The 22,851-nt window shown below is 33.5% G+C and overlaps 2 protein-coding genes across 2 annotated transcripts; both read right to left on the reverse strand.

The window, feature by feature from the left end:
• Positions 1–1,770: 1,770 nt before the first annotated feature.
• Positions 1,771–10,598, reverse strand: LOC110610443. The gene is made up of 10 exons (XM_021750366.2): positions 9,074–10,598; positions 8,115–8,588; positions 7,717–8,018; positions 6,060–6,785; positions 5,696–5,974; positions 5,312–5,473; positions 4,292–5,224; positions 3,979–4,194; positions 2,747–3,007; positions 1,771–2,175 (listed from the first exon to the last, which is right to left on the reverse strand). The coding sequence occupies exons 1-10, from the start codon at positions 10,449–10,451 to the stop codon at positions 1,831–1,833; spliced, it is 5,076 nt and encodes a 1,691-aa protein (XP_021606058.1). The 5' UTR covers positions 10,452–10,598; the 3' UTR covers positions 1,771–1,830.
• A 4,199-nt stretch (positions 10,599–14,797) lies between these two features.
• On the reverse strand, positions 14,798–17,529 carry LOC110610685 (vesicle-associated membrane protein 711). Its single transcript, XM_021750723.2, has 4 exons — positions 17,073–17,529; positions 15,835–16,025; positions 15,327–15,490; positions 14,798–15,208 (listed from the first exon to the last, which is right to left on the reverse strand). Exons 1-4 carry the CDS (start codon positions 17,287–17,289, stop codon positions 15,118–15,120), a joined length of 663 nt encoding a protein of 220 aa, XP_021606415.1. The 5' UTR covers positions 17,290–17,529; the 3' UTR covers positions 14,798–15,117.
• Between the last annotated feature and the right edge of the window lie 5,322 nt (positions 17,530–22,851).

Consider the following 22,851-nt stretch of genomic DNA (forward strand, 5'->3'; position numbering starts at 1 on the left):
TCCCCCGTGCGTACACTTGAGCGGATCTGCCAGGCTGTACGACGAGTCTCGTTCTGGATTCTGAGCTGGGCCGAGAGCTGGGCTGGGCACTGAACCCAGGAGGAGAAGGAGTTCGTGGGGAGGTTATACGGGCTAGGCCGATCTCGATGGGGAAGAATCTGGTGGAGTCCGGCCTCAGGGGTCTAATGATCCGGGCCTGTTTTACTTGAGAGGGTGTGCGGGCCTTCCTTTCATGGGCCGTGGCCGTAATCTAGGCCCAGGATTGGGGATAGGGAAATCCAGCGGTCATCACTTCTATTTATTAAAATTGATTTAGAAATATATTATTAATCATTTAAAAATTTTAATATAATTGATTAAATTCAAATTCGTACTAAGAAATAACGAAATGTTAGCATTAAGCAATGAAGCGTACTTTTATGCAATATGAAAAAATATTGGAACCGATTGAGTTGTTATATACCCATTTAATCTATAAATAATATATATATATATATATATATATATATATATATATATATATATATATATATATATATATATTTTATATAGTATATAAAAAAGTTGGAAGGGTGAAAAAGTAATGAAATTTAAATATATAAATCTGGTTAAATTTAATAATAATAGATTATATCCACTAAAAAATCATATGGGAATCTGTTATTGCTTGAAAATTTTTAATTTAATTCGTTAGCTTGTATTTTTATTTGTAATCAAAATTTTATATTATTAAGAAACAGTTTTATTAATATTTTTAATAGTAATAAACATTTAATTAGTTCTCTTCTTTATGTAAATACATATGTAAGAGTAACTCATTTTTATTGGTTCGAGATAAAATTATGTTTATATTCTCTATATTAAAATAATTACTATTAAGAAAATTAAGCATGTGTACTCATTGTAAATTAAACTAGATATCCCGATGTAGGTAAAAGAATTCTTGGTGCAACTGAAGTGCGCAGCTAGATTGGTTGATGTTCAAGGCGAGAGATTGACCACTCGTCACTGTAAGGTGATCCAGGCCAGCACATTTTAGAGCCCAGAAGAAGACACATTACAAAATATACAACTGGGTCTGGGTCATGGTCACGTAGTAGCATACTTCTAAAGTAGTTGGTCCCATTTATTGATCCAGACTAACCTCGCAACTCATATTTATAGCTAGAACCTTCGAACCCAATTACGGTCTAGTTCAATGGGCCTCTATTTCACTAAACTTCACACTTACACGAACCCGTAATTTGAACTTAAAAGGTTCCCGCCTAAGCCGCCGTACAGATAACAAGGGCTTCTCTTTTAACGGCTAACCTATCAGCACACTATCAACTACGGAAGGTGGAGGAGGATAAAGGAAGTTAAGGGTAAGGACCCACAAATTTAATATCACTGTACTATTGAAAACCCAAGACAAATGCTAAAATGACAGCACCACCAGACAAGAAATGGATGACAAAAGGGCTCAAAGTGACGGGAAATGAAACACAATGATCAACAAAACTTTTTCAGGAGGCCTATGATTATCTTTATGAAAAAGAAGCAATTGAATGACATTTTCCAACTGTTAGTTCTATTGGACTCGCTCGCTACTCGGCATTCATTTCCTAAGCCACTGCCCTTCACTAGAACTTTGTGTTATTATTATTTTTCGCCCTCACGTGTTTCACAAGTCCTACCAGTCAAACTCCATAGAGAACACCCCAATCACAGTGAGACATCCTCCCCCATCCCACAAAAAAAAAAAAAAAAAAAAGAAAAAAAAAAAGGAGAAAAACTGAATTAGGCAAACAAATGCCTAAATTGGCATTAAGCAACCTGCAACAATGAAATTTAAGTATGACTGAACCATGGTCCAACTGCACCATTCACATGTCCATTGCTGTGGATTCCAACACCATTTGCAATTAGTGATGGAGGTAATCCAACAGCCATAGGAGGTGGCGGAGCAGGGTACAAGCCATGATTATGTGTCATAGCGTGGGGGCTCACAAGAGGACTGGCAGACGGACTTCCCTTGCGTTGTTGGATGGAACGGATCTGCCTCAGCCCTTCCTCATGAATACGTGATATGGTCTCCAACTCCTTCATTGACAGAGCTTCCAACCCGGCACCATAAAGAGGAGCATGTCGTGACATTTCTTCTTGAAGTGAAGCCTCAAGCGTGTGAATGTATTGCTGAAAAAAAGAAAAGGATTAATATCAAACATCTCTGAATGTTCAAAAGCACAGGAAAACTAGGAATACAGCATAGTTACAGCTAATAAATTGCTTAAAAGAGAATACGAAAGAGAGAAACGGCAGTATAGATAATGAAAAACACTGCTTAAAATCCCTTTTATAATGACGCTATATAAACGCTAAACTACTATTCCCAACATTCTAGGGAAAAAGAAAACCTTCAATAATAAGATAATAATCTGGCCAATGACCATGATGTTCCACTGCACCTCATCATTTCTTCCTATTGTTGTTCTCATTTTAATTTTATTCGTCCAAAGGATGTTATGCCCAACATCAGCACCCTCCCCTTTCCCATAAAACTGCTCCTTCATCATTCTAATATTAGAAACTTTCTTCAAGTTCCCATGGCTCCACGCCATTATATTTTTATCAGTAAGTTTAAAAAAGATTCCACCCACATCTAAAGCAGCTTCCTGATTTGAAAAATAAGAGGAGAAAAAGAAGAAGATTGGAACTTTCAATCAGTTTTGGCAGCAGAGAAAAAAAACTATATTGAAGGAAAAACCTGGCAGGCCTGCAATTTTGATTCCATTCCATCAATATATGCTTCACACCGAGCAACTTGTTCTTCCTTTTCCCTCTTTTCTCCTTCTGTTTGTCCAACTGTTCGAGTCAATCTCCGAACTTCATCCTCCAACGACTGACGGATTTCCTCCCTTGTCATATTCTCTGCGGCATATCGCTTCAACTCTTCATCAAATCTTTTCCATGTAGCTTCAGCACTCTTTAACCGTTCGGCAAGAGAATTTTTCTCCTTTACCACTCTCTGTCATGTTCATAGATCATCGTCACACATGGAAGCAATACAGAAGTCAATACTAAAGGCAGAAGAACACAAGCAAACATCTAAACGATTTTCATTGCATGAACCCCAACCCTTCCCCCAGAAAAGGGATAACAAATATTTTCATTTGCCTACATCAAGTATAAAGAAGAAACAATTTACAAGGCTATACCATCCATATATGACCATAGCATAGTTGTCAAATCGAGAAGAAATCTTCCAATTTGTGAATCGAGAATAAAATTTAAATGTAAGATTTGATAAAAAATTATCATAATTAATTACAAATGATACATGTTCTAAAACAAGAAAAAAAAAATATTAAAATGCATATTCTAATAAATATAGCATTATCATTTAGCTAATTAGAAGCATGTTTCATACAGAACAATATATTCTTATCATGTTATACATTTTATCTTATAATTGTGAAGTCTTGAATAGTTAATAATGATTATCACTATGAATATGTTGAAACTCCCATTTAAATTTGATCAAATAATTAACAATAAATGCAGGTTAAATAAAAAAGTAAAAATATATTGGTATAAAGGAGAGATGGAAAATAACGGATGGTGGAAGAAAAATAGCTAAGGGAAGGTTTATGTGCAATTTTCATAGCAAAAAAATGAAGTCAAATCTTGCATTTTAAAATTATAAAATCCAACAACTCTCTAGAAAAAGAATCAAATCAGTCAATTCATATCGATTGACTCGATTTGCTATTACGAATCAATCACGATTGAGGTACATTTGTGATTCACCTTACAGGTTCAAATCAGAAGGACGAAGAATCAAATTGAATCAATAATCACACAAATCTATTAAAAAAATACAGGATTCTTCATTAAAAATGCAGAATCATATTAGAAGTGCAGAAGAACGAAGCAGAAGGAATGGTTGTCTGTATGAGTGTACGTGTGCATGGAAGAATATATCTATGCTTGTGCTACCTTCAATTCATCCCGTTTCCGGGATTTCAACTGAGAGAGCTGTGCTTCGGCCTCATGAAGACGATCCTGAAGAATTGTCTTCTCAGCTGTAAGCTTGGTGATTTCTTCATCCCTCTCGGAGCGTATCCACTCAAGCTGACTTTCTACTTCTTGCAGTTGTTCAGAAAGTTCCCTCTTTTCCCGAGCAAAGCGATCCATCTCAGCCCTCATTTCAGACTGCAATTATTAGAGTGTCAATACTAAAAAACACAAAGCTCATAAGATTTAATAGCATTTCTCAAGACCATATCATTGATTGCAATATATCAGGTACCTTGAGTCTATTGTTAGTAGCCTCTGATTCACTCAATTTTTGTGATAGAATAGTCTTTTCCCGAGCCAAATTAGAAGATTCCGTCTTCCTCTCTTCACGCATGTGAATGATTTCATCCTCACTGGCACATAACTGATGCCAAAGAGCTGCCCTATCAACATTTGCGAGTTCAGCAACCTCCCGCATCATGCTTAAAACAGGTTTAACAACTTCTTGCTCCTCACAAACTAAAAGAACCAAAATATCCAAGTCTAAATTGACATCACGACTATTATCTGTAGTACTGGTGGCACGATCGACAAGTCTCTTTAGCATCCTCCCTCTGTATGATTCATCAACATACCACTTAAACAATAATGTGTAAAGCATCTTTACAAACTCCCTCACACATGGGTCCCTTGAAAGGGCCAAGGTCTCAGCAAGGCCAAGAACAACATTAAAATCATCCCTTTGGATTCTCAGCTGTTCACTGGCTTCTCCCTCTAATACACCATCTGTATGCTGAAAATTTTCAGCAACAAGTCTGGCATTGTAACTCAGCCTCTGAGTGATGCATCTTTCCAAAACCATTGCTACAGATTGAGCCATAATTGCCCCTCGACCTACAGCTCTCTCAAATGTTTCAGAAGCTTCAACAGCAAGACAAGGTATAGATAACATCTCAATCAGGACATAAATGTCAGAAAAATGACAACTAGCATGGATAGCCTGCTCATCCGCGACATGCATCCTTTCAGGATTTGCTCCATTTTCACCAAACAGGCAAAGACCAGGCAATGCGCTGTCATCCCCAAAGTCATTATCACATTCAATATCTCTAAGTATGGTTTCAGCAACATCTCCCCAACTATTTACAATTTTACTCAAAAAATCCAGGACACAAGGAGCCACATCAGTTCCCAATTTTTTTAGCCTGACACGAACAGACCTAACCTGCAAAAGAAAACAAATAATATTACAAATGGATAAATGAAACTGTGTTGGAAAATATAATAACAAAATTGAGAAAGAAATAAATACTGCTTCAGGAAGATGTTGGCAGTGGGATGCAGCTTTAAATATAAAATCTATGGTTGCAGCAAGAGGCTCATCATTTGAGTTGGCTAAAAGCTCAAAAGACTGAAATAGAATACGTTCCCATACATCACTGCCACATTCCAGTTGACTAAGAGCACCAAAAACCTGTTGAAAAGGGAGAGAGAAAAAAAAAAACATAACATTGCAATAAAATGTGTTGTGGAAGACAACATGAGAAAATATGCATGTACTATCATCAAAATTGAAATGGTTTGGCAAAATGTTTGTGGTTCTTTTTTTTCATGTGGCCCCGACAAGTGACAACGCAATCTAGTGAAGCAAATTGATCAATAAAAAGCCAAAGCACTTCTCCAAAGAATATCTTACAGGTATCCGCAAAGCAGGTTCTGCATCAGGCTTTTGAAGTCTTTCAAGAAGTGCACAAGCTGCCATTGGATGCTCTGAATGCTCAACCAACTTGGGGACTAAAGCCACAAGGTCAGGCTGCAGATGTTTTGGAGCTTTATCCAGTACAAGAGCAATCTTTTGTGCAGATTGAGGCCTTCGTCTTGGCTCAGGACAGCCTTGTGGAACAGCGCCATCAAGTGCTCTCAGGGAGTTTACAATCAATCCTAAGAGCTCCTCAGATTGTTCTGGCCACTTGGTCTGAAAATTCAACTTTCAAACTAGTTAATATACATATATATTAAAAATTGATTGATTACCACTGCGGCAAAAAAATGAAACATGCCTTAGAGCAAAAGGAAGCATTTTCCAGAGAAGCTCCAGCTGTTGTTGCTGGTGCATAAGTAGGCTGTCCATGAAGAGATTTTCCAGGCATATCAATGCCATTTCCATCAGTGCTTTGTACAGCAGATGCACTGGTAGTATCATCTACACCAGAATCCAATCTCTCATATTCAGGACATTGAGCAGATTTTGTTCCTCCACTTTCCCTATCACATTCCAATGGAGTGGCAGCACCATTGCCATCAACAGAAGGCTTTGAATTCACATCAGATAAATCATCATTGGAACTTCCTTCTGAAGGTTGACAACATTCAACCATTATGTCCAAAAGTAAGTCTATAATTGCTTGCTGCAAAACTTTAACTCCCATCAACAGATTCATCAAGCTGGGGGAAGATTCATCAGCTTTTGCTGCCTTATTTCCGTCACTGTTACTAGAAAGCTTGGTTGGAAGAAGCAAACGCTTTACTTTACCAGGGTCATCTAGATACACCCGTAATCCAGTCAAAAAACCAGCAATTGCACCAGCATCCATTAGGAGCTTTTCCCTTAAGGTAACCTGTGGCTGTGAAGGATTATCTCCATAAGTCAGGTGAAATCCAGCTCTAGAAAGAAGGTTTCTGAAGATATCTTCTTCATCTCCGCTTGCTCCTTCACTGTCTTCAGAATCAACGAGTTCATCAGGATCAGTTGTTAATGCATCATGATCATCCTCAGAGGCCATAACCTAACATAGTAAAACAACAGTTAGCAGCCTAGCTCCTAACGAGAGGATTAATGTCATGAAGACCTTACAAGAATATAATCCCCTCTAGGACTACTAAGTGCTAACAGGCCTGGACTAAAAAGGACAGCGCGCAAGCGCAACTATTTAACGATGAAGAAGAGAACAAAATATCGGGGATATCATGACTTTATGTCATATTGGTACATTTAACAGTAGTGGTGTATAGTAGTGGTGTATGGTTGGTTCTGGTTCTAGTTCCGATTCTGGTTCAGGGTCTAACTAGGAACCAAAAAAAGCAAGAGTTTTAGCACGATTCCAGTCGGTTCTTGGGTTCAAGACCCACAAGAACCATGCACCCCTATTCATTAGATACACACTTGTAATGATATTGCTAGTCATCAGTCATCCATCATATATTCACAAAACACCAGAACTAATATATTTTGACCTGTCTGCAAAGTAAGTTCGATGATTAGTCCTATATCCGATCAGCATCTTCATTTGAATACTGAGTTTTTCAATATTGCCTAAACACGAATCAGAAGAAAACATAGATCACAAACTTGAGACTACAAACATGATGTGAAGGCAACCATTCAAGGATTAAGATATAAGAAATGGGCTCGCAATGCATGTTGAGACGCTGAACACATACAAATGCACACAAAACATCATCGAATTTGAATTTCCAAATACCATATCCAATGCAAATTAGGTATGCAGCAAAAATGTCGAAGTTACACAGAAGACATAAAATATAATGGTCATATCTCCAGAGTATTTTTTAGCCAGGTCCAGATTGTGTTGGCCCTCAACATCAAGTAATTTCACAATCATCAAAGCATCCTTTGAATAACAGATTTATGATATTATCATATCCTACAAGTAAAAAGCACTTGCATTAAAAAGCAGGCAAGCCATACATACTAACCTCTAGATCTGAAAACTCAAACCAAGGACAGCAATCCAATATTTCACAAACAAAAACAACAGTGTCACGCACAAGGAACCCTGCATCTGCTTCCAACATATCAGACACCTTCATAAATTGCAGAACAGAATTATTCCATGTCCTTGTACAAATAGAAGACTCCTTCCACACAGTCTTGGCTGGATTCTTTTGATTCACCACAGCCATCCTATATCTGACCCAAAAATTTTTATCCAGATCACTACCAACTGACTGGTCACTCTCTAGATATATGCATATGGTGTCGAAGGATTCATAGACACCTGCATCAGGGAAAAGATGGACCATCAGTTGCATCACAAAAGGAGACAAACACAACCAAAATGTTTGCAGGGAGAGGACCACATATTAGAACCCACCAATCCGAAGCTCACATCCACCAGCTTGAAAGAACTTGCTGAAGATTTTCCGGGTTTCCATTATTTCCTTGAAAGACAGGAAGTTTTCCACCTTCCATGTGAATGAACTTCTTTTCCCAACCCTATCAATCTGGGAACCAGTAACGATTGCCTCAATATCCTGATCAGTAAAATCCTGCATTATTGATGTCTCCTTCAAAATGAGAACCTCAGCAGAGAATACCACAGTATCCTGAACAAGGAACCCAGAATCTTGATCAAAAAGGCTAGTAAGTGTCACAAATTCACGCCAACCCCAATCTTTTGCAGCTTTGGAATAGCGATTCTGAGATTCTTTTGTTACAGATTTCTCCTCCATCCTCTGGTTCAGAACTGACAAACGATGGCTCACAAAACAACTCCAATCACTGGAAGTATTCCGTGAATCTGTAACCTCAAGAAACACTGAAAGATGACATGGTGGCTGAGACTGCCCTGGTACCATCAAACATGCAAATTCTTATTAGTTTACTCTGATACAACCAAATATACAGGATCTACCAATAAATTTACTCTCTTACACAATTTAAGCAACAGTCAGTCTAGCTTCAGATATTCCACCAGCTGAATATTGAACGCATGCAGGCAAAAACTGCCTTTCTTAGTGCAGCATGAGCAGCAAAATTTTAAGGAACTCCAATCACAAGGATTAATGAGCAGTAATAAGCCATGTCTATCCAAAGAAATAGAGTACTTACTACTGAAATTAAGTTCACGATAAAGGGTCAGCATTAATAAGCTACATCTATCCAAAGAACTTGAAAACTAATAGGCTAATAAGCTTCACTCATCCATAAAGGAATGACATCCTAAAATTATTCCAAAATTTATTAAACATTGCAAGAAATTACAAAAAAGTGAGGACATGTATTGATATGCATAATTGGAATCAACCATAGCCATCAAATATGTTGGATTACCTCGGGGATAAACAATGAGACGGCAATCTCGATTCCCAATCTGAAACCTCCTGCTCTTGATGCAAAGACCTGTAATCTTCCTCTTCTTCAATAGATCTTTTAACCTTGTAAAATTCTCAATCCTCCAAGTAAATTTTCCCATGTGCCCATCAGACTTCCTTGCACCACTTCCACTCCTCCCTCCAATTAACCCCCCAGTCTTCGAAAAGCTACTGAACTCCTTGATCACATGGAATGAAGTACTGAAAACTGCAGTATCATCCACCAAAAATCCCAAGTCTGGCCCAACAAAATCAGACATTTTCATATAATCATTCCAGCCCAGACTTGTATTATCCCCAGTCTTATTATCCGCAGCAAACCGCCCATATGAGTCTCTGTGCATATGATTGGACCCTGGCTTTTGGTTCAACACTGACATTCTAAACAAACACCAACAACTCCTATCAGATACAGCTGTCTTCTCCGTGTCCTTACTCTCCAAACACATGGAGAAATAATCTTGCCCATTAACTGAGCTCTGGTACACACTGATTCTCAGATTACAATCACCGGCTGGAAACACCGGGCTCATTATCTTCTGTGTCTTAATCATTTCCTTGAACAAACTAAAATTACGGACTTTCCAAGTAAATTTACCGCTTAATACATCAGATACTGGTCCGGCAACAACCGACGATGATATTATTGAGGAAGAAACTGATTGCAAGTCATTATTATCGCGCATAAAACTAACGGATTCATTAAGGATTAAAATGTCGGCGGTGATAAGAACAGAATCATTGTTAAACAAATAACCTAATTTGGAATCAAAGACAGTAGACGAAGGGGTGAAATCACACCAACCGTGAGATTTTTTCTTGCTAGAGAATCGATGCCACGAATCCCGATGAATAGTTTTGGAATCGTCGGTTTGATTGACGATAGCTAAACGGTAGCTAGCGAAGCAATCCCATTTGGAGGAAGAGGTGCCGCGAGGGTCCATGATTTGGAGATATACAGAGATATATCCTGGCAAAGCCTGGGAGTCTCCTTTAGGGTAAATTAAGAGGCGGCAATCGTAGCCACCAACCTCAAAGTACTTGCTCCAAAGTGCCCTAGCTTTAACACGAGGGAAGTTTTGGACCGTCCATCGGCAAATGGCGGAGTACTCTCCTCGACGATCGACGGTCACTGTTTCTTGCGCCCCGCCGCTCCCATCCCTCGTGGACCCCACGGCCAGGTCCTCCGCCGGAATTGACGACGAAGACAATAAAGTGGAGGGTGGCGTCTGGTCGGTAAGAGCGGACACAGTTGCCGCCGCGGCGGAGTAGGAGGATGAGGAAGCAGCAGCTTGTGGTGATGAGGATGGTACCGCCTCGGATGAAGTGTGCTTCATTGCTTCGTTCTTTGGAGGTTTCTTTCCCTCTGCTTCTGGTTCGATCAAAGAAGAATGAAGCCAGAGGATAACATGTGGTTAGAGGGAGCAGGGGAGTAGAGGAAGAGGCTTTGGACAACCAGCGCGCATTCTAGCTAACCTGCGCTTCTTTTTCTTTCTTTTGTTCTTATTTTGCAAATTTATTATTTAATCCTATACAGGAAAAAATTTATTAATTGATTATTTAATTTTAATTAAAAAATTTATTAATTAGTTTTATATTATTTTAATTATTAAATATTATTAAATTACAAATTAAAAAAATTAATTAACGAAAAAACTAACTAATTTTTAAAATTATACAAATTAAATAAAAAATATTTAATTATTAAAATTAATAAATAAATTAATTAGTTTAACTTTTAAACTGTTGGAACATTTTAATATTTTTTAAAATTAAAAAATTAATTAGTAAGTTTTACAATAATATACAATTTTTTTTTATTTTTACTCCTCTTCTCCGGTGCCGTATTAAGATGAATGTGGAGCGGGGTGTGTATAGGTTTGTTACGTGGGATGGTGCTTGTAAGCCGTTGGTTTGATGGACTGATAATCTTCTATTTTTCGAAGTGCACGTGCGATCGGGCCCACAGAAAGGATGGGACCAAGTCTCAAAAGGTAAGGAACATGTCAGCAAACAAATTAACTAATTTGTGACCCATTAGGCCATTACATATAAAAGGTTCCCTTGATTTTGTGAGAAGGCTGTTTGATGGGAGGATTCTAGCTTTTTCGTTGGCCTGCTCCTTCTCCGTACGTTTGAGTGATAATGATTCTGAGCGGTGGGGTACATTCATAGGTGATTAGACTCGTTATTAACGTACGTAACGCAACGCCAAAATTTGGAACGGAAATTAGTATTTAATCTTAAATTAATTAGAATCAATTTATATAAATTTATATATATAATTATTAATGAAGATTAATATTAAAATATATTTAAATTTTAATAATTCAAATATATTAATTATTTAAATATTATATAATTACTACAATAAAATTCTAATCACAATAAAAATTATCAATATTAAAATATTATTTTTATCCATTAAAATTACCTTTTTTATTTTATATAAAATTTATTATATTATCTTATTTAAATTTTTTTTTATTCTGTTTATAGAATTTTATATTCACTTTTAATAATATTCAAATTTTATTTAATGAATTCACAACTCCTATAATTATGAATATTATTTAATAATATCTAAATTTTTCTCTATCTAAATTCACAACTTCTATAATTAATCAACTTCTATAATTAATCAATATTATTATTTTAATGGTTAATTTTGATCATTTTATCAGTATCTATACTCATATACTCATTTAAATATTAGAGAATTTGTTAAAACAATACATTTGATATTCTCTTTTATTTTATAAATTTATACTTAAAAAAATATAATATAAACAATATCATTAGCGCCGTTGTTTGTGTGAATCGACACGAAAATTATGTATTTTTTTATATTTTTTTATTATTTAAAAAATATTATAACCAAACAAATAAATATGATTTTTACAATAAATAATTTTTGTTGTTAAAGAATTTTGTTTCTTTGTAAAAAAACTTTTGCAATAAATTTACAACGATTTTAATCCCATGTTTGATATCCTCATAAAATTTTATCGATTCAAATTTATATCGGTAAACTTTATTTTACTTATGTAAAAAAACTAGAAGAGCGAGAAAGGGAGAAAGTTAAAGAGAGAAAAAAAAAAATTTGATCGTGTTGAGTTTCCTTTATCTTTGAGTAGAGAAAACTCAACTCTAAATTAATGGTTTTTGTATTTTAGGATCTCAAATATTTTTATTTGTTTGCGAATTGATAATTTTGTATGTCTATTTTAAGAAAGAAGTTTTGATTTCAGTTGTATTTTCTCAATCGTGAATTCTTATCTGAAGTGCGAAGGGCCAGTGAAATCGGCATCGGAGCGACGGGTTTTGCTCCTTTCTGTGGCTCCATGACTATGAAAGACTGAAATCGTCATGGGCTCATTTTTTTTCGATGATAGTTCGAGCCGTGAATTTGGAGATCAGATGGATGCATGCGATGTTGGGTTGTCTTCTGATTTTGATTTATTTTTGTCTTCTGTTGGCTTTAGATGGTGGATTTGTTGATAGCAAGTCTTACTGCTTGTCATCCTTATTCTGTGCTGAAGTTGGCGGTGAGACATAGTGGTCGGTGTGGTGCGGTGCTCTTTGGTTGATGCTGACAGAAGCTGATAAGTCTCTTAGCTGGAATTTTTCTAGATTGTCTTTTTTGTTGGATTTGGACAATCAATCTGGATTGAGTTGGCAATAGCTATTGGATTTGATCTTCTTTTCAGGTTTGACTTAGGAATGGACTTATTTCTTTATTTTGTTGGGCCCTTTCTTGTACTAATTTGATGGCTTTCAAATACAATAATATTTGCATCGGCAAAAAAATATATATTACTAAATCATAGCGACACACTTGTCATAGTAAATATTTGTCATTGCTAAATCAGCAACAAAAATTCTTTATCGCTAATTTCTTGGTGGCTAAATAAAATGGCATATATATTTTAACACAATATTACTTTTAAAGCACTCATTAAGTATAAAAGTGTTTACCTATATTCTTTAATGAATATGACAATTTTTAATTTTATTTATTATCGTAATTATTAAATGTTTACCATAAATTTTTTTATTCAAATAAAGTGCAAAATTAACTAATAAATTTATACGGTTATATATTAATTAGTCAATATCAATTAAATCCATACCACTTGCTTATATTGAGTCTATTAAATTTTGCTACGACTAAGCAAAATTATAATGCACATAAATCCTTATATTTATCATTAGGGGTTGGCATTGGTCAGGTTTAATTGAAAACATAATACTGCACTTGATTGGTTTTTCAGCAGAATAATTTACTTGATTTTGTCCTTTATCAAACTTTGTTTTATCATAAAATATTTTGATTGAGTTGCTTCAACTAGAGTTCCGTGTCTTTCGGCTAAAGTGGAAAATTGATGTCTCGAACCAGGGCTGTGCAATCGGTCGGTTTGATTTCAAATCAAATCGAACCGAAAAAACCAAAAAATGAATTGTAAAAATATTAAAAATCGAAAAAATCGATTATAAAAATATAATCGAACCGAATCGAATCGATAAAAATCAGTTCAGTTCGGTTCAATTCGATTCAAACTAAAATTTATAATTTTTTTTGAATTTTCTGCTTTTAATTTCAGTAAAATAATTTAATAAATATTTCACATAAATTTACCAATAAATATTGTCCGAATACATAATGATAATATTTAAAAAGTTTATAAAAATTTATGTAAAATTTAAAAATACATATAAAATTAATAAAAGTATATATAAAATTAGTTTTTTGATTTTTCGATTATTTAACACGTTTAAATCGAATCAAACCGAAAACCGAATAAGTTGAAAAATACTAACCAAACCGAACTAAATATTTCAATTAACCGAACCATTAAACCGAAATTGATCGATTCGGTTTGGTTTTTCGATTCAAACCGATTTATGTTCTCCACTATCTCGAACCGATTTTCTCATATTTGATTTGATTTATTTAGCTAATAGCAGTTTGTAAATATTAACTTTTATATTTTTTTATTTTTTTAAATTTAATTTAATTTATCAACCAACCAATTACATAACTCGATTTAAAATTTCACTAACTATAACTTTGTAATTTTTAAATAGAATTTTGTCTCTTCTTTTAGTGAAAAAAAAAATATTTGGATATGCCTAAAGATAATTAATTGTGATTTTTTAATAAATGTTTATTAAAACTAAATAAAAAACCAAACTCTTCTCTGTTTCATTTCTGTCCCATATCCAAACCGTTCATCCAGTCGAGTTGGGGCAATGTGACATTAAACGAGGGAGATCGATGGAGGTGCTTGGTGGAATGGAATTTGCAAGAGGGAAGTGATGCAATGCTATATGACGTTAATTCACAAAATATAAAGTATAACAAAGAAATATGTCCCAAATGCATAAAAGAGAATAAATAGGTCACAAATTAAAGATTTTTCTTTTTTCAAAAAAAGTTAAATTTGCCTCAACCATATGAAGTTTTATCTTTTAATCTAAATTTACCTCCAAGCTAACAAATTCAAATAAAGCTATATAAATTGAGCAAAGTAGCTTATACTATGAAATTTTGATAAGTAATAACCTTATTTAATCTTTTAATAATAACTCAGAGATAAATTTGGACCAAAAGATAAAATTTAGCATTATTTCCAATGTATAATTCAGAATCAAGATTTAGCCTTTTAAAAGCTTTTGCTGATACAACTAAAGACTCAGCGAGATACAATTTCATTGAAGTGAAAAACAAATGACAAGGACCCTTAAAGATTTTACACCAAAAAATTAATTCACAATAACTCAAGCCAAGGCTTCAATAGACATTCAAGCTCAACCAATTTGTCTAAATGAAAGGCACTGTTACAGAAAATATAACTGTGCCCACAGACAATTTAGTACTTCATGCAGCAAAGAGGGGGGAAAATCTAATAGAACTTGCAGATGATGAAGTTTAAATAGAAATATCATTTACCAATTAATAAAAAAAAATGAAGCACACCGGATCTCACTCCATACTTGCTGTCACTTCAGGCAGGTAGGTAGTGTCAGTCCATGGCATACAAAAGCCAGCACGACATAGACAATCACTAGGAGGAGAAATATCAAAGCAACCCTGCAAGAAACAAACAATATGATCAATTAGCAACAGATTAATATATCTTAGCATCTCTTCTTTGGTTTAATGTAGTTACGGTGCCACGTATATGAGAAAACTGTTGCAGACAACATACATAAGCTTGACATTTCTCCACCATACTGTGTTTCTGAAACGACGAGCTTGTTTTCTGAATCGAAAGGTGTTCCCTTGCATATTAGCAGTTTTATCAACCAGCAATTCCAAACGATCACCCCTCTCTAAAACTTTGTCAATATTCTCAATCATAACATTTCGCACCTATAAAAAAAATTGCAAATTCGGCAATTATAATTCCACAAAAAAACAAAAATCTAGACAATATGCAACCAACTGTAAACTTATGAACATCACGTATGGAGGAAGGGAATAAATATGCACTCTAAAGGTGAAGTGGATATTAATAAATCAATATTATATCCTTCATATATCTTGTGCATAACCCAAGTATCATTCAGTTAATGAACCTTTAACTTGAACTGACAAAGCCATGAAAACCGAAAATAGACTGTTATCGCATGTCAATGTGCTTAATGCCACTCATGGATGGAAACATATGACATGCTGTCCTAGAATTCATTCCTGTTAACAGAATCCAAACTTACCTGACTCATTTCACCTTTTAGTCTATTTATCCTGTCAGCATTTGGATCATTCGAGTAATACTCCATTTGCTGGCTCAAAACCCTTGAAAATTCATCATTCATGGCATAAGCCTGGGCTGAATGAACAGCACGGCCATAAGTCCTCACAAATCTCTGATGAATGTCTTCAAGAAACGCAAAAGGAATTCTTCCTGCAAAAAGTATTAACTTGTAAAGCAAAAGCTTATGCAATATTTTCTCACACAAGGTTTTCATACACAATATTCATTTATTACCACTATTGCCAAGCATACTGAGAGTTTTGTAGACGAGTGTGAAACACTTTTCTTGATTGGCTATAAAATTATGTCAATGGCTTTAAATTACTCTAAATTTCTAATAGTTTCCTTTATATAGGCTTGACTTGAATTTTTGTGCATATAAAAGAAACAAACACACATGCAATCATGCATAGAAACTGAGGGACAGATTTTTCCCTTTTTATTCACAACACCCATCATTAATAACCATGCTAGGATGAAAACAACTAGTAGCGTTTTAGGGCAGGCGGAGACTGAATCAACTACACTTTATTCCCAAGCGAGAAGTGAACAAAATCAATTCCTTAAGCTCCCATTTTTCACGGCAAAAGATTCATCCAGATACTACATTCCCCTCCTGCAAACAACCTGAGTCCCCCACATGCAACTCCTACCCGACCCTCATCAGATATTTTTCAGATATGGAGTAACTCCTAATCTAAATTAAAGTAACATGACCTCTCCAATACATAGATGAACTGTGTACAGAGAATTAGAAATAGGACGAGTTGAGATCATATATGAGGTAATTTGGTGAATCTCACCCCCCAACCAAAAGTAAGTAAATAAATAAAGTGCATAACTTGCATTCATTCATTAATTCAAAATACAAAGTACTTAAAAGAAACAGTCCATGAAGACCTGGCACAATCAAATTCAGCCCGGGCTAGGTGAAATAAATAGCAAGTAACCTTTAAACAACCAAAGTAATCTACAATGCAACAAGCTCTTCTGCCAGCTACAAATCCATGAATCTCAAGCACACAACAGGCAACACGAAGAAAATCCAATACATTCGATCAATTTAGTAAAAGAGTGGAAAATTGAGTCTTGCTTCTAAGCAACTATTCTCGTTCTCAATCTCAAACAAAAAATTAGCATCAAACAAAGCAACGTAAAATCAGTAAGAAAATGAGAATCGGAGAACAAAAATCTTACTTCCAGCGGTATCATCAGCCATACAGAGAACAGTCAGACCATCGGTGCGCTTGACATGAAATATATAACGATCTTGAGAATAAGAGACGTGGCTGTCATTGTTGCCTGGAATCTTCTCCAGTATCTGTCTAGCTATGGCGCTAGCGTTGGTCGCCGTCGCAGTAAACTCCGCCAGCACAACCGATCCCCTAGCCACCAGCGCGTATAGGATCGCCATATTAGGGATCTATCAGTTCAATTGAAAGGTGTTTTGATCGATAAACTTCAATATCTAAACCTAATTGAAGATGCAAGAGCAACAAGGAGAAAATCCCTCCGTACAATTGGCGGAAAGCCGAATTAAATCGCGCAATTTGGCAACCTTTTAGCGATGAGACTGGCTGGCAACTGCTTCTCTTTTAAATATTCCGTTTGCTGTTAAAAAACAAACAGATATATCTGGATTTTTCTAAAAAACCTACAACTAATTTGTTTGTCCTTCATCTTCCATTTAAATTTTGTTGCTAAAATAACATGTATATATATTATTTTGTCGAAGGGTCAGATTACGTTAAGCGTCCTTTCATATTGAAATTTGGGGAATTTATTTTTATAAAAAGTTTAAAAGATAAAAATATAACAGATAAAAATATTATTTTACTATTTAATATATTTAAATTTAATTATAATTAATTTTATATTTTTAAATTAAAAATTATTATTTAAGCTTTGTAAAATATAAAAAAATTTATTGGTTGATATTTTAATTTTAAAAAATATTAAATATATATATATATATTTTTTTTTTTTTAAAAAAAAATTAATGACTAAATATATCGTTACACTCTTATACTATTTAATATTTAAGATTTAGCTAGTGCACATACTAATTTTGTGATTTATTAGATATCTATATTTTAAAAATCCATTACACTTAGATATAAATTTACTTATTCATCATAATATATAATTTTACGTAATAAAATTCTAGTGTAAAAATTTTTTTTTATCCACATGGCACATGCACTATTTAGAAAAAAAGATAAAATTTTATTTAAATTTCTCTTTTTCTCTTTATGAAAAAAGATTATATTTTCTTAATAACCAAACTGAAGAAATAACTGAAGCATAATCAAAATCCACAGGATGATAAATAAATAAATAAATTTTTAACCATGTGAAAAATAAATTCAGATAGCAAAAGTATAAAATATTAAGTATCAATATGCAAACTAAGAAAGGACCTGAAAAGTTTCTCTTATATTTATAAAAAGAAAAAAAAAAAGAAAAGAAAATTTTCAAGGGCTTGGATTAAGTTACACGGCAAAAAAATGAATTGCAATGGGTTTCTATATTTTCCTTCCTCACAAAAAAAAAACATATATAAGAAGAAAAACCCCATAAAACAAGAAAAACAAAGTACAAAAGTTTTGTTGTGTAGTATCCGGCTAAACTCCAACGTCAGAATTTCAACTTTTCGACAGAATCTCTATCGAAATTTAAAATTTTTAGAATTATGTTAAAAAAAAAAAAAAAAAGAAGTGAAGAGTTTTAGAGGAATCTTTAGGTTCGGCCATCGAATGTGATTTCTCTAATCACCTATAAAAGGTCTTCAGCTCGAAAATGTAAGAATTCTTTCTTCATTTTCTAGCAGAGGTGAGTCTATGCACCATCTTTAACATTTTTGCTGAAATTTCTTTAAAATTCCTCAAAGAATTCATGAATTTCTATTGTTATTTTGAAAATTGAGTTGTGTTTCGAAATCTTAGCTCTTGGGACCCTTGGAGCTAATCTCTCAATCTTTAAAAACCTTCTGTTTGCTTGCTGTCACCTTGGTGTTCTTCAAGAGATAAATTCGATCCTTGCTTTTCTTTTGCTTTCTGAAAGTTTCAGCAAGTTTTGTAGGTGTTTAAAGGGATTGTTGATGTATGCAAGTTAGTTATTTTTTTAAGTTGAAAGGTTTGAGTTTAGGGTTGAAAATGGATATTTTTCTTGGGTTATTAATGATGCATGATGAGGATTAGACTAGCTCTAAACGTCCCTTATGCGTGTTGAGTGTGTATGGTTGATTTTTAGGCTATTGCATGTGTGATTGGAAGTAATTAGTGGCTGCATGTTTAGAGCAGAATCGGGTTCTGCCTTGTTGGATAAGCAAGGTTCGGCCACCGAACCTGCCTGTGGAGGCAGCCATTTGGCCACCTAACCTGCCCCCGAAGGTTTTGACCTTTGGATTTGTGAGGGACTTTAGGCCGCCGAACCTGCTCCCGAAGGTTTTGACTTTTAGATCTGTAAGGAACCTTTGGCTGCCGAACCTACTGCCCAAAGTCCCCTGCTCAACCTTTTTCAGCTCGTTTCCTATGTGTGTTTTTGTATGTTTATAGGGTTTTTTGGAGAGTTATTTTGAGTATTGTAAAAGTTATATTTAGTCCCTCATTTAAGTCCATCTGTATAGAATCGGACTTGGAAAACCGTAGAGGCTTGCAGTGAGATAACTGCTCAGTACTAGGCATGCGTCAACTAGAGGTGAGTAGAACTGAACTGATCTATTATTTTAAAGAAATCAAACTTTTTAAGCATGCTTATGCATCACGAATACTATGTATATGTAATTAGGTTGTTTTGCATTAGAATTCATAAATATGATGCATTGCATAATTTATTGTTATTGTGGATGAATGTTGAATGATCCACTAGTCATCGAGTATTTTATGATATGTTATAATGGATACGGAAGTCCAGGTCGAGACCTATTCTATGCCCCTGGCAATATATAAGAGAAAGTCCAAGTCGAGACCCATTTTACGCCCCTAGCGATAGGTTATGTTATGTTATATTATGTTTAAGAGGAAGTCCTGAGGAGCATCCGTCATGGGTCGGACAGAATCCACAGAGAGTTACTGGTGACAAGTCCATCTTGATATGAATTGATTGTGTTGTGACGCATTCATACGATCATATATTTTATTGAACTATTTTTATGTTTTGCTTACTAGGCTCTTATAGCTTATCCCCTTTCCCCTAATCCCAAGTTTGCAGGATCAAAGTTAGCTCGGAAAGTCGGTTGAGTTGCTGGTATAGTCTATTGTAATAGTATAGCTATGGACATGTATTAATTTGTGAATTAGAATTGTATTTTGACCTAGTATTTCCCTATAATCCCTTCTTCATGATCCTTACATGTAAAAATTTTAAGTATAAGTTTATGTTTAAATCGAGCTTGATGCATGTTATATTGACCATATTGGAGCATTTGATGAGGGCTCTACTATGCGTTTTATGATTTCAATTATGATGCATGTGCAGATCGAGTTTGATTCATGTAATGATTATATTTTTGTTATTTCGTGTGATAATGTATGAGATTATATCAGGTGTAACAAGATGTATAGTAAGCTTGCTACGGGTTTCGGCGACCTTAAGTCGATCTGAACCCTAGTATCGGTAGCAGTCCGGTTCTCGGGTCGTTACATGTTACTTGCAAGGGACAACAAATAGAATAGAAAAAAAGAGAAAGAAAGGTGGAGAAATAGAATTAAAGCAAAAATGAAAATAGTGGTATAAAAAAGCAGAATATCTAAGCTTATAGCAATAAAGCATTCTTGTATTGGAGGGAGAACATTCTCTTTAATTGAGAAAATAACTATACTTAGAGATAAGAATAGCAGGGAAGACTATGAAGGATAAGTGCCAAGGAGTTCAAACTCTAACTTAGAGTTGGTAGTAATCAGAAACTTTCATCATCTCTCCATGTGTTAGTAGTTTGATGGCCACCTTCATTTTGGGCATTTGATAGCTCTGTTATGCCATATTTTATTGCCTCCTATTTTCTTTTTGTTGAACCTAAATTATTCCTTTTATTACTAATCTAACAACAATAGCTTCCAAACTCTCCTCCTCCTCCACTCCTTACTTTCAAGACATGGACAAGCTCTAGAAAATTTCAATTGGTTTGACTTCAACCGTGATGGCATGATTTCAATTTATGAGCTCGATAATATTCTTAAAGCCATGGCTCTACCTACACTATCATAGAGCTTAAATACGTCACGGACAAAGTCGACACTAATAATGATGGTTTCATTAATCTCCAATAGTTCGCTTAACTTTATCGCTTCTTCTCCAACGTGTGGCAAGCCCTAAGTTGAAGGAAGTTTTTGATATATATGACTAAAATAAGAATGACTGATATTGTCTACTGAGTTGCACCAAGTATTCAATCGATAGAATGCAATATCCTAAGGGTTATTTATAAAGGGAATTAGTAATTTTGTTATAAATGAGTCCATTTTTATATTTTTAAAATCTCATAAAAAGTGTTTATAAATTTTAAATTCGTTCAACATTAATGAAGGGAGATCTAATAAAATAAAATATTAAAAATTTTGATATGGAATAAAAATGTGAGGTTTCCTTTAAAAGAAATCTTTAAAAACTCTTAATTTATCTTCTAAATACTGATAGCGTTAGTCTCTTTTAATTAGTGATTAATAATTAAAAAATATTATTTTTTTGTGTAATATAAAATTGTAATATATATTTAAAATAAATAAATTAAATTATTAATAAATAAAATCCTAAATAAAATAAATCTTATTCGTGATTAGGAGATATAAATTTAAATTATTGGATTTAATGAGATTATAAAGGGATGACAAAAGATAAATTACATTTTAATTTATGGTATTTATTTATTTAAAATTCACAGTTGATTTTACTTTTTATTAAAAAGAAAATTTATAATTTAATATTTGGATATTATCATTATTAATAAATCAGTCTCTATATTTTTAGAAATTTATTAAAATGTCATTATCTTTTTTTTTCGTCAACAAAATAGTTACCCTATTTTATTGATGGAAAAAAAATGATAATAACATTTTAATAGATATAAGAAAAGATAAGGACATTTTAATAGATATGAGAAAAGATAAAAACGTTTTAATAAATTTATGAAAATATAAGAACTAACTTGTTAATAGTAGCAATATCCAAGAACTAAATAAATAATTTTATTTGAGGGAAAAAATTAGATTTTAAAAATTTTCTCAATCATCCTTTATCTACTTTTATTTATTTTTAGCGGAAAAACGGACGGAATTACTATTTTGTTGACAGAGAAAAAAAATAAAAACGTTTTAATAGATTTCTGAAAATATAAGAATTGATTTATTAATAATGGTAATACACGGAGATTAAATTATAAATTTTTTTATTAAAAATTATTATTTATCATTATTTATTGTATATTGAAAAATATATTACTTAATTATTAAGATTTAATTTTATTATTTAATTGAATATATTTTTTAACTAATTGCATTTAAATTGTTGTAATAATAAGATTTAATGTATAGATTTTAATTAGAAACAACTATCTCTCAAAGAGGATTTTAGTTTATTTGTTAATATAAATTAATAAATACTAGTTATTTTAGTTAAAAGATAATATTTTTTACTATTAAAATTTTAATTATATTAATTTTTAATATAAAATAAAAATATTAATTTTCTTAAAATAATAAAAGCATTGTTAATAATATGGTTTGATGTAAATAATAAGAGATGGTTTGATTCTCATTTTAAAAAATAAATAATTAATGATGAATTATATTAAAAATAATATAAAATTAAATAGTGTTATAATAACAAATTTATAGATTAAATATAATATAATATTTTAAAAAAATTAAAAGTGGAAAGATGAAATAAAATTATAAGATATATTACATAATTTCCCAATTAAAATAGAATTAATTATAGCAAAAGTTTTTTTTTCCATTGAAAATGTGTATAATGCGAT

This window comes from Manihot esculenta, chromosome 3, assembly GCF_001659605.2.
Source record: "Manihot esculenta cultivar AM560-2 chromosome 3, M.esculenta_v8, whole genome shotgun sequence".
Taxonomy (NCBI): Eukaryota; Viridiplantae; Streptophyta; class Magnoliopsida; order Malpighiales; family Euphorbiaceae; genus Manihot; species Manihot esculenta.